Source organism: Cucurbita maxima, unplaced genomic scaffold (assembly GCF_002738345.1).
Source record: "Cucurbita maxima cultivar Rimu unplaced genomic scaffold, Cmax_1.0 Cma_Scf00040, whole genome shotgun sequence".
Taxonomy (NCBI): domain Eukaryota; kingdom Viridiplantae; phylum Streptophyta; class Magnoliopsida; order Cucurbitales; family Cucurbitaceae; genus Cucurbita; species Cucurbita maxima.
This window is the reverse complement of record NW_019272056.1, coordinates 958,049-971,233: the sequence shown is the minus strand read 5'-3', so window position 1 is coordinate 971,233 and position 13,185 is coordinate 958,049. Positions and strand designations below refer to the sequence as shown.

General features: G+C 36.9%; 1 protein-coding gene across 1 annotated transcript; it reads right to left on the bottom strand.

Annotated features, from left to right (window-relative positions):
• Positions 1-785: 785 nt before the first annotated feature.
• On the bottom strand, positions 786-6,555 carry LOC111469464 (ATP-dependent Clp protease ATP-binding subunit ClpA homolog CD4B, chloroplastic-like). The gene is made up of 9 exons (XM_023114739.1): positions 5,766-6,555; positions 5,224-5,339; positions 5,012-5,134; positions 4,734-4,919; positions 4,150-4,365; positions 2,965-3,182; positions 2,604-2,679; positions 2,432-2,521; positions 786-2,227 (listed from the first exon to the last, which is right to left on the bottom strand). The coding sequence occupies exons 1-9, from the start codon at positions 6,328-6,330 to the stop codon at positions 1,046-1,048; spliced, it is 2,772 nt and encodes a 923-aa protein (XP_022970507.1). The 5' UTR covers positions 6,331-6,555; the 3' UTR covers positions 786-1,045.
• Positions 6,556-13,185: the final 6,630 nt, after the last annotated feature.

The following is a 13,185-nucleotide window of genomic DNA, read 5'->3' as shown; positions in this document are numbered from 1 at the left end:
CTATTAATATACAAGATGAAATTTATAGCGTATGAATATGGCCAAGCAAGAAATGAAGAAATGAACGTCCTCTTGAACTATGGTGATTTGATTGAGGAAGAGATGGAGGATGAGATAGAAGTGGAAGATCTAACCAATACAAGGGATGATAAAGTGAGTATGGAGGAAAATGAACTAGTGACGATTTTCAAATAGAGATGTTCACTTAACCTACCGTCTTAAATGTTAGATAGAGTAAAAGTCGTTAGGACAAAAGACGCTAGTTGCTATTCTTTCATCCCAAGTCTTCCCATAAATACTTTTTCCTTTATAAGTTATTATAAGTTCTGATGTTGGAGTCGAGATAATTTAGTTATGGTTCTACACTTCCGAATAACAATACTATTGGTTCGAAGAACCTTTAGTTTCGTACTCTGAAACAATTCAAACTAAGTCAGCCAAAGCTGAACACTTTGTCAGTACATAGCACCAAACTCTCCAAGGTAAACTTTTGGCTTCAAATTCAAGAGAACTCATACATGGTGTCAATCTCCTCTCGTAGCAAATGTTTGTTTTCAGACTCAAAAAAGCCTTGATTGGAGGCAAAAAAACATGATGCAATTTTGGTTCATAGATCGCCTCAAGTTCTCTTACATAAATTTTTTGTTCTACACACAACAAAGCTCAAACCAAGCTGCCTCTAAGATCAGTGGCAGATCAGTTATAAGACAAAAAAGGGAAAAAAAAAAAAAAAAAAAAAAAAAACTTAATCAATGGAGGTAAGAAAGTAAGTTACAAATGCAATGTGGATGAACTGTAAAAGGCATTAATAATTTTATTCATACAACAAAGTTCTCAAAGTACTGCCAATCCTCGTAGTGGAAAATAGGCATTCATTACTCAAATCTAACTTAGAAAGCTCCACTACGCACTTCCAAATCCAATAACAACAGCTGACCCATTCATCCAGATAGAAACGGACTATACAAGAACAAGCCAATAAATAAGATGAACATGCGTTTCATTTCGTACCTTGTAAATAATATGATTGTTGTTCTCATCTCTATCAAACCAAAGCATCCGCCAAAGCCTCAGGAGTAGCAGCTCCACTGCTGCCGTTCAGCACTGTCACGTTTCCATCTGAATCAACATCCACAATTACAGAGTCACCCTCCTTGATCTCCCTTGCCAGCATCTTCTCAGCCATGCTGTCCTCCAAAAGTCTCATGATTGCCCTTCTCAATGGCCTCGCACCATAGCTTGGGTTATATCCTTCCTCGACTACCCTATCCCTGAATCTCTCTGTCACTTGAAGCTCGATTTCCTTGGATTTTAACCTATTGAACACCTCCTTCAGCATTATATCTGAAATCTCCTTCACCTCCAGTTTTGTGAGCTGACGGAACACGATCATCTCGTCCAACCTATTCAAGAACTCAGGCCTGAAGTATTGTTTCAGCTCCTCTGTCACCAAGCTCTTGATACGGTTATAGCTACTGTCCTTCTCGTCGTAGTCGAGGTCGAACCCTATTCTGCGACCTCCCTTCTCAATTACACTGCTTCCCACGTTTGATGTCATAATCAAAAGTGTATTCTTGAAGTCTACAGTTCTGCCCTTGCTATCTGTCAACCTTCCATCCTCCAGAATTTGAAGCATCATGTTGAACACATCAGGATGAGCCTTTTCAATCTCATCGAAGAGAACCACTGTGTATGGACGGCGACGAACGGCCTCAGTTAATTGACCACCCTCTGTGTAACCAACATAACCAGGGGGTGAACCAATGAGCTTGGAGACGGTATGTCTTTCCATGAATTCACTCATGTCGAGACGAATCATTGCTTCTTCAGAGCCGAAGTAGTAAGCAGCCAATGATTTTGCTAACTCGGATTTACCAACACCAGTTGGCCCAGAAAATATAAAGCTTGCAATGGGACGATTGGGATTCTTGAGTCCAACACGAGCTCTGCGTATGGCACGGCTGATGGCTTTAACTGCTTCATCTTGACCAATGACCCTCGTATGGAGGGTCTCTTCCATTTTGAGGAGGCGGTCAGATTCATCAGTGGATACTTTATCGACAGGAATGCCAGTCCAGGAAGCGACAATATGCTGAATATCAACTTCAGTCACAACAGCGCCTACGTCTCCTGCCTCACTTTCCGCCTTGCTCATCTCCTTGCCTTTATCTATGAGAGCAGAGATCTTAGTCTTAAGTTCCATTTCTCTATCACGCAATTCTCCAGCCTGTTTAAAGTAAATCACTTAAGTTTCCTTTGCTAGAGCTGAATCAACTTCAAAATGGCATGGAAATACTAAAATTTAAATATTGCAACCACTTGGTCATTCATAGAAAAACCCAGAGAAAGAACACCAACATGCAGTTTCAGGAAGCTTAACTGTAAAACATTGCAAATAACAGGGGAGAAAAATAAAAGAGAACAAAATTACCTTCTCAAAATCTTGACTCCTAACGGCCTCATTTTTCTCCTTCGTAATCTGCCTGAGCTCTTTCTCCAGCTCCTTAGCTTCCTCAGGTAGCTGCAAATAACGTTAAAAATGTAGCAAAATCGTGTAGAAAAACACCAGGATTGGATAAGTTGCAAGGATGATGAGAACAGACCTGAGCATGACGAAGGCGAACTCGGGAACCTGCTTCATCAATCAAGTCAATTGCCTTATCAGGCAAGAATCGATCACTGAAATTGACAGATACCCATCAAAACACACCTTTCACAAACTAATTACGAAAATCAACTACAATCTAAACTAATTATTCCGAAGCACAGATATTACAAGGCAATCTCTCAACCACACATCATTATTTACATAATCCACTCAAATACGTGGACTTCAATGTTATCAAATATTATCCAAACCAAAACGGTCTATTAGGAGGTAGGTAAAATAAATGGAGGTTAAACACCACAGAGCTTTTCTTTCCACTTAGCTAAATATTATCTTTCAAGGCAACGATAACATACCTGATGTACTGGTATGACAGCTGTGCAGCAGCCTCTAATGCTTCATCTGTGTAACGAAGTTTGTGGTGGATCTCATAGCGCTCTCTCAGGCCTTTCAAAATCTGTATGGTTTCATCCACAGATGGCTCTGGCACTTTGACTGGCTGAAATCGTCTCTCTAAGGCTGGGTCTTTCTCAATGTGCTTTCTGTATTCATCCAAGGTTGTAGCTCCAATGCACTGTAAAAAATAGAAAACCGGATAATTTATTTTGGTAGCACAGGGAGAAAGAATTGAGATGTGTAACAACAACTAGAAACATTATAAGGATTACAATGATTGAAAAATACCAGCTAGTACGGTTAAAAACTTTATAAACATTTGTTATCCTATATTTTGCAACTATAGTACCTTTCGTTACTTTTTGTCATGACGGATATCTCTTAATTGAGAAGAATCCTCCTTACAATACAACTTGGTTGATAAAAGTAGAGAAAAGATCCAGGTGACTAGTTTTCGTTCTAACAAAGATATGGTGACATGGACCCTTGATAGCTCCAGTTCTTAGACTTGAAGTTCCAAACTACTCCCTCAGAAATTGAAGCTCGTCCTTGGGCATCTAGTTTACAAAATTCAAGTGCTAAAGAAGGACAAGTTTTTTTTTGTGATCCCTTGCCTACAGAAGCTTAGTTACTCAAGTTAGACTCCAAAGTAAAACTACTAGTTGGTTGAAAAGAAAAGCTACAGATCTTTAAAACTGCGCCATTAGAGCATTTTTGTGGCTCATACAGTTTTGAAGAAATCATAAAATTGTAACGAGAAACATAAATTCATATGTAGTTTTTTTTATCTTGTTCATTAGATAACCTCATGTTGAAGCGTCTCTCACAATATATATATATATATGAAAACATTGTTCGTTGCCCACATTTTATTTTTAACTATCCTAGAGTGGAGGGTTTTCATCCAATATCTTTCTTTTCTGGGGTTTCCTCTACCCCAGCCTCTAAGTTGTTTTGGCCTTCTTCTTTGGGGAATGTAGGGTCTCCTATCACAAAATAATGTTAGATAACTATCCAGTTTTTTCTTTTATTAACTAGAGTGGAAGGTCTTCGTACAATAGCTTTCTTTGGTGGGCGTTTCCTCCACCATGGCCTCTTAAGTTGTTTAGGCTTTATTATAGTGAATTATAGGGTCTCAAGATTACCTGCAGTTCACCCCTTGCAAGGGCAGGCTTTAATATGTTTGCTGCATCAATAGCTCCTTCTGCAGCCCCTGCGCCAATTAATGTGTGCACCTCATCAATAAAAAGGATAATGTCATCACTTTGTTTAATTTCCTCCATCAGTTTCTTTAGTCTTTCCTCAAACTCCCCACGATATTTTGTGCCAGCTACAAGAAGGCCCATATCCAAGGTTATAACCTGCACAATGGAAAATTTTAAATAACTATTTCAATAACAAATGCCCCACAAACATAATGGAGAAAAATAGCCTACTAGGTCAAACGTCAAACAACGGTGTAGAACGGGTTTGACAACCAAAATAATTCCTTGATTTGTCTCAAAAGAACAATTGCCAGAGCTTGCTGACTTGCAGAAATAAAGACTATTTTAATTTAAGTTGGGCCATATAAATAGCCTACAGAGTATCTGGGACTTTTCAGCATAACAAGGTACAGCGTACTGCTTAATTATATAATTATGGTTGGATTGATTGTTCAACAAGCAACAAGGAGATATGTTCTTGAGTTCCCGAAAAGCGGCCACTTATTGTAAAAACAAATTCTGACCTTCTTCCCTTCTATCGTTTCAGGAACATCCCCATTAGCAATCCTTTGAGCCAGACCTTCAGCAATGGCAGTTTTCCCAACACCAGGTTCACCAATGAGGCATGGATTATTCTTTGTTCGCCGACCAAGAATTTGTGTTACACGTTCTATTTGCGGCTGCCTACCAACAACAGGATCTAGTTTACCCTACAGAGGCAAGAAACTGAAATTAGAACCTGTGTTTCCACAGAATAAAAAACTCCTTGTCAGGTGTCACTGAAAATATATTTCCAAAGCACCTCTTCTGCCAGCTTAGTTAAGTTTGTCCCATACTCTTCCAGGGTAGGCATCTTGTTCCCATTGGTCCCTCCTCCAACACCAGCACCAACAGCCTCTGCGCTCTCACCCACCATTCGAATAACCTATTCACTCAATTTGTAAATTATTAGGTTAAAGTTAAAATATTTTCCTCAAATAAACTAAATTGATATTGTCGGGACGAAATTCTTGCCTGAGTCCGAATGTTAGAGGGATCAGCACCTAAATTTTCAAGAACACGAGCTGCAACACCCTCCCCTTCACGAAGTAGTCCCAGAAGCAAGTGCTCTGATCCAATATAATTGTGGCCTGAAAATGCAGGAAATTCATGTAAGTTTCGCATCAATACAACAACGTAAAGAACACTTAAGATACACATAAGATAAGGTCCATATACTAAAGCATGGACTTATATTTCTATAACCAACATAAATACACAGGGATACGCATCCCTTTAGATTTCTAAGAAGTTAGCATAAATTTAACATCTACCAATAGAAATTGCGAAATGCATCAATTTTTTAAGTTGAAAAAAATAACTAAATACTACTAATATCAATACCATGATTTTCAAAATTATATACATTGTATCAAGCCACATCCAAAACTGCAGAGAAAGATTATTAGTGCTTCAACACCGGGCTCTGGGACACAATTTCGGAGAAAACAATGTTTTTTTTTTCTTATCAAGCATTCTGTGTTATCCAAAGAAAGTTCAAACATGTTTAAGATTACCAAGTTGGCGGGCTTCCTCAAGAGAAAGTTCCAAAACACGCTTTGCACGAGGAGTGAATGGAATTTCTACAGCAACGAAACCACTGCCCCGACCAATTATCTTCTCCACCTCCACGCGTGCATCTTTAAGATTAATTCCCAAAGATTTAAGAACCTTAGCAGCAATGCCAGTGCCTTCCCCAATAAGACCCAAAAGGATCTGCTCAGTGCCAACAAAATTGTGACCAAGCCGCCTCGCTTCCTCCTGGGCAAGCATAATTACCTTAATTGCCTTTTCAGTGAATCGCTCAAACATGGCTTTTGGAACACATCTGCTAGCCTTTCCTCCCCTGGAAGAGATTGCAATTGCCATCTTCGAATAGAAATCTTGCCCATTTCTTAACATGTCATCCAAAGAATTAAGCCCCCTAAGTCCAGAGAAGCTTCTTATCCTCAAACCAGGCGCATGGACAGTCGACATCTTTTTCACAGCCTGTCTTACATTACCTGATACTTTTGAAGGTGGACACCTTCTTCCACCAATCAAACCAGGAAAATTTGTCGGTTGAACCAAAACTCTAGCCATGATGTCCACAAACTGTCAGGTTTTAGAGAGAGAGATTTATGGAAGTCTCAAAGGAGCTGCTGCTAACTGGATAATAATGTACGGCCGCCGCCGTTGAGGTGGATGCTCGTGAGAGAGGCAACAGCCGCCGCCGCCGCCGCCCACCAGGAAGCCACTGCCGGAGGGATGATCGTTAGAGAGAACGAGACTGTATCGGTGTTAGGGCTATCTCCGATTTAGGGCACTATAACTTTATTTAAATATTTTAAGTTATTATTATTCTTCAAATTTTTTTATTTACATTATCTGAATTTTTTGTTATTTTCTTGTTTTTTAAAACTTTTAGTTAATTTATGCTGATTATTTTGTTAAACGACTTGGGCTTCCGGGCCGACTCGGCCTTCCACAATGAGCCGAGTTCGGCTTCAACTATGGGCTACATGGGCTTCCACCTACGGGCCGAGTTGGACTTACACCAACGCGCGAGTTGGGCTTCAACTTTGGGCCTATATGGGCTTACATTATGGGCTGACCGAGGCTTTCACTGGGCCGATTTCAGCCTTCACTATGGGCCACATGGGCCTCCACATACGGGCCGACTTGGGCTTCCACCTATGGGCCTACTTGGGCTTCCACCTATGGGCCGACGTGGACTTCCAACTACGGGCCGACATGGGCTTCAACTTTGGACCGCATTGGGCTTACATTATAGGCCGAGTTAGGCTTCTATAATGGGCCGAGTTGGGCTTCACCTATTGGTCGAATTGGGCTTCCACTATGGGCCGATTTTCGGCTTCACTTATGGGCCACTTTGGGCTTCCACGTATGGGCCTACTTGGGCTTCCACTATGGGCCATTTGGGCTTTCACCATGGGCCTATTTGAACTTCCACTATGTGCCTATTTGGGCTTCCATTGTGGGCCAATTTCTGCTTCCACTATGGGCCGATTTGGGCTTCCACTCAGTGCGCTTCAGACCAACTCCAATAAAGTATTGAGCATTGACAACCCAATTTTCTAGTACTTCATTATGCAGTTGAACTTCTTTTGAGACTTACCGACAATGCAACCCAAACTTTCTATTACGTAAATGAGCCACCGTAAAAGATGGTACATTAATATAAGTAATTTTCAATTCTTTTAAGTATTTTTTAGTCATCCTCGCTCTCATTCTTATATGGTGATATGGTTCATTCATATACCCCTTCTTTACTCTAGTATCACAACCAACTCCTAAACCCTAAATGCTAAAACTCTCAAATTAAAATGATTTCATTTCTTTTTTATCACATTTTTTTTTCTCATAAGTAAGGAAACCGTTGGTAGGAGCTGCCGGATGATGATGAGTATATAAAGAAAATCAAAACAAAAAAGATAAGCTGAATTTATGGAATTAATTCAAAGATGATTAAGCACATTTTATTGCATTATTTAATTATAATTTTAATATTCATTTGTCATATTTTAAATTAATTTTTAATATAGGAGTTAAGATTAGATGGTAACCCACCTAGGTTACATATCTCACCATTAACTAGTCATTTTAATATGGAGGTCATGAGTATTTCTCATTTACTAACCAATTTAATTTGGAAGTGATGTGAACTTAGATACTAGAGTCATTTAAGTGGTATTGATCAAACCTCCTATAGAGTGATTTAAATCACGAGTTTAGAAACGAGTTTTCTTTACTCTTGATCTTGATAATCAAGGTAATTCATTCATACTTTCCCTTGTGTTGATTCCATATCAGATCTAAAATATCAAAAAGCCCCAAAATAATTTTAAAAAATCACCTGAACATTTTTTTTTATTTTTTTCTTAAAGTTTATGGGACATGATTAAGATATCTTCATTCATATTACAAACCAAAGCATAAAAATAAATGCAATCTAAGAATAAAAGTAAGAAAATGTGATGATATTAATAAATAGTGGAAAGACCTAACTTATTGAACTTTATGATTTACCATAGATCTTGTTGGAAAATAAAAGTCCCACATCGGCTAATTTAGGGAATAATCATGGATTTATAAGTGAGGAATACTACCTCTATATATATGAGGCCTTTTGGGAAGCCCGTGTTCATCTAACAGATCTCACCTTGTATGGCTAAGGAAGCCATGTTTTGTTTTTGCACACCATTTTCCAAAAAAATCTCTTACTTTTAAATGTTTTAATTGGACGTCAGCTGCCTTTCTTTCTCAAAAAAAAAATATATATATATATATAAATAAATAAATAATATTGTGGCGAAAACCATCCAAGCCAATTAAATGTTCAATTATATATCATGATTGATTTTAAATTTTATGTCACATATAATGATAGACCTGATTGAAATTTTTTAAATTATTATATATTAACAAAATATCAGTAATAAAAACTCATAATTTCTAGAAATTTTCCTATGAAATATATGAGTGAGATACCATGTGGTAAGAAACCGTGTTGGTTCTTATGTATAGTTTTTACTCTTAGAAACAATAGAAAAGTAAAATGGTCATGTCGTAATTGATGCAGGAAAACAATCATTATGTTGGTTTTCGACTTCATTCTTTGAAACGTCAGGTAAATGAAATGGGCATGTTTCAGTGGAGGCAAGGAATTGTCAGAACCATCAGGCGTCGAACACGGTTTCAAAAGTTAAACACATTTAGCTTGGAACAATCATTTTCTGGAACTTTTCTTAAGAACCCAGGTTAGTTTGTAGGTACAAATGACAGATAAATAAAATGGACATGTTGCAATGGATGCCGGGAACCATCAGGTGTCGATTACGATATAGTGAGTATTCGAAGGAAAATGAAAATATCTGTGGCTGTGAGAGTGGGAACAATTTTGATCCTCCGCGTACACAATTTGACCCAAAGATGTTTCGAAAGAGCAACGACAAGGAGGGGAAAAGTTAAGTGTTAGTGGATATCTAAAGGGATTCCATTTCAACAAATTCCAACAAGGACTTCCATAACTATAAGCTTCCTCCCCATGCAAATCTTTTTAATTATTAATTAATTTACTAATTAATTAATTATTATTATTATTATTATTATGATTAATTCTCCTTTCTTCCCTCACCTAAATTAATTCATATTAAAGTCCGAAGCTTGCGGATTAGTATCTAAACAACTAACGACAGACATCTTCTCCTTTCTAAATGAAAGCGATTCTGAGAATAGGGCGATTAAAAAATACTTAAAAAGAAATTAAAATTATTACATATAGGGTGACGAGATCTCTTAAGAATTTTCGATAAGACACATGTTGGTCTGGTCTGTGGATTTAGTTTTCACTTTTTAAAAGCAAGAAATGAGTAACGTGACTGAGTCATCGGGTACCAAATCCAAATTCTGGATCCAAGTAAAAGGGTTAGGGTTTTTTAATTTGTATGATTGGTTGCACCTTGTTATTTCTTTTAAGTCTTTCTTAGTTATTTTATCCTTAGGTTCGCTCTCATTCGGATGTGTTATCAGTTCATTCCCTTTTTTTTTACTCGGGTGTCACAATTTTTTATGTTATTATAAAGTTTTTATTGAATTCCTTCTTTATATGTCGTCCTATTATGATAATCTAACTTTTTTTATGTCAGTTGGCAGGGTCTCATTCGTCATGTGTCGAGTTTCATTCTCAATAAGTAAAGCAACCTTGAACCCATACCCTTGATTCCGGCATTGAGCCACATCACGAAGAAGAACCAAAGGTTGGTGTTTGTTCTTGATAAGCCGATACCAATTCAACATTAAAGTTTAAAGATTTTAATGTATAAGGACTATATTGTTATTTTTACCGAAATTGAGGACGAAAAAGTCTTTTTTAATCTTTAATATTTAATTAAATTTATTATTTTTATTTTTATTTTTGTATAATTAATTAATCATTAACATGGATTATTAATTACGTATAACATCTTAATCAGGTAGGTAATAAATAAATAAATAAATAAATAAATAAATAAATAGCTTACAATTAGTGAAAAAGTAATCAATTTTTATTTAATATTTAGTAATTTTTTAAACAGAAAAATATTAATTAAAATGTCTTCCACAATTGGTTGGTGGATTAAAATAGTAATATGTACACTGTAAAATCCATTACCTTTGTTTGTGACTTAGTGCCATTCAACTTTCTCTTTAATTCTATAAAATTAGGTCAACATTATCATTCTTTTGGCAAGTTTTTTAATTTTTTATTTTTTATTTTTGTTTCTTATTTTTAAAATTTCAGCCACTAAAGACCATGGCTGTCTGTTCTTTAATTTGTTTGAGATAATATCTTAGAGACGATCATGTGGGTTTGTCTGATGTCATACATTGCAAATATATTGACTTGCACGAACAAAAAGATGGCATTACGATTTGAGATCAAGATACGAATAAAACCAACTACAAAGGTTATAAGAAAAGGACAATAAGAAATTAAATCGATGCACCAAATAAGATTTCGAGTAACACATATGATTCATGGGAATAGAACCTAAAGTGTAGAACGCACGTGAGCTCTCTTTTAGACCTAATAACCTTAAAAGTTACTCAGGGCTATAATGTGACACCCGAGTAAAGGAATGGTATATGAATAAACCAAGGTCACCGATCCTAAAGATAGAATGACTAAGAAAAACTTTTTTAAAAAAAAATTAAAAATTATTATCTATACCAACAAGTTGCATCATTCTTTTCGGTGGCTAAATCATAAAAACTCCAAATTTAATTCAATATTCGGTGATCTCTCCAGGATTTTTCTAGAATGCATGTGAGTGAGGACAAAACATGTTGAAAGAACTCGTATTAGTACGTGGGAATAGTCTTCATTTTTTGAAGTGAAAAGTAAGTAACATGATCATGTCACAAGTGATGCAAGAAAATGTCGGGGCATATAAGTGCCGAATCCAAACTTCAAATCCTGAACATGGTGCGTTACAAAAATGTTTTTTTCATAACACTAATTTTATTTTGAATAGGATTATGCAATGGGAGCTTATCTATAGGTAGAATCATGATAATTATGTAACTTTAAGATATGTTAAGATTGTTAGGATTTATACGTCAAATTCTTTATACTTTACTTGTACTCATCTCCAATGCAATATTTTATTGGGTAAGATTAGAATGTTGTGAGAAATTGGTAAGAAAAAATGTATATAAATATATAAATTTCATTAGAAAATTGTGGGTTGAAATAAGAAGTGTAACGACCTAAGTCCGCCTGTTAAGGATATTTAGTAATAAATTATAGTTTACCATATATATTATATTTGATATTTTATTATAAGACAAAATTCTAATATTTGCCTTATTATTATAGGTATCTTTTCATTTATTGTTATTTTCATTTATTACTATTTCCATATCCTTGTAATTCATTTGATTATAAATAAGATAACTTTCACACCATTTAGGTGGTGTGGTGGATTAATCAAACATTCACATGGTATCAGAGCCCTCTCGGTTTAACAACCCCGATCCTTTCTTTTCAATGGCTTTTGAATCCTCTAATCTTCTTCTCCACCACCTCTGCTGGTTTTGACGCCGCAGGGGCAGTCTTCATGGCTGCCGTAGTCGGAGCCGATTGATTACTCTTCGGCTCCACCCTATTGACCTCCAAATCACATTTCGTCATACTCTGTACATACAACCTCACCTTTTCCAACCCATTCGGTTTTCCCCTTGGCCAATATAGCCTCTCTCATTTTCTTCCCAATCAACCTTCATCCTTCACATAAACCCTAACCTAAACCTATCAACCTGCGGAATCTGGGTGCCGCACTGGCCTATTCGCCAACCAAGTTGCCGCTGCCCTTCCTGCCAAAATTGGCTTCTTCGCCCGATGAGGCGACTCTTCCGACTGCCCTTCTCGCCAAAATTGGCTCATTCGCCTAATGTGGCGACTCTTCCGGCTTCAACATTGTTTTTGTCCCTTGCTCTAGGTTTCCCCTTCTACTTCTTGGGGTTAGAAATATTCTCACCAGAGCCAAGGAAGCATCGTCGCTAAGCGACAATCCCTCTTCATGGGTTAGACATATTCTCGCCGAAGCCAAGACAACATCGCCGCTGAGTGGCGATCCCTCTACAAATTTTTGATGGCCAAGAACCGGGTTGTTAGCATCTTCATGAAAAGTGTTTCTCAACCTCTTTGAATTTTTCAGATTCAAGCTTCACGTTCGTTTAAATCCGACGCTTAGCTTGCGGTGGGGTGTTAAGAATATTTAGTAATAAATTATAGTTTACCATATATATTATATTTGATATTTTATTATAAGACAAAATTCTAATATTTGCCTGTTTTTTCTCATTGCATATCATTATCATCCTCATAGTTTTAAAACGCGTCTATTTTGGAGAAGGTCTAGCCTTCTACTCCGACCAGTGTCTCGTACCGCCCGGTGATTGATTCTGATACCATTTGTAATAGTCCAAGCCCACTGGTAGCAAATATTGTCTACTTTAGCTCATATCGTAGTTTGTCTCACGATTTTAAAACATGTCTACTAACTAGTGTGGATCCAGAGAGAATTTGTAGGAGGAAAAGTTTATAGATAGCACAAGCCTAAATATATTATTTATTAGCCTCTAAACATTTATGTCAATTTTCAGTTTTTTTCCAAATATATAATTCAATCATTATTTATAATAATGATGTTTTTTCCAATAATAACGGATTTTAACGTAGGGCAGCTCATCCAAACAACCCGTAGTGAAAGATTTGAACGACGGGCAACTTACCCATACATCCAATAGATAGAGATTTAAACGAGTGGCAACTTGTCCATACAGTCAATAAAGAGGAACTTCAACCAAAGGCAACTTTCTCATGCATCCCGTAAAGAGGATGACATTACCAGTGCAAACCGTCGAGCGAAAATGTCACAACTACTCGAGTCA

Bases quoted from the DNA above. Each gene is read 5' to 3' on its own strand.
- LOC111469464 (XM_023114739.1), bottom strand. From the start codon at position 6,330: ATGGCTAGAGTTTTGGTTCAACCGACAAATTTTCCTGGTTTGATTGGT. The intron at 5,340-5,765 runs GTAATCTTAAAC...CTGCATTTTCAG, and splicing joins TGAGGAAGCCCGCCAACTTG to GCCACAATTATATTGGATCA. The intron at 4,920-5,011 runs GTGCTTTGGAAA...TTGCCTCTGTAG, and splicing joins TAACTAAGCTGGCAGAAGAG to GGTAAACTAGATCCTGTTGT.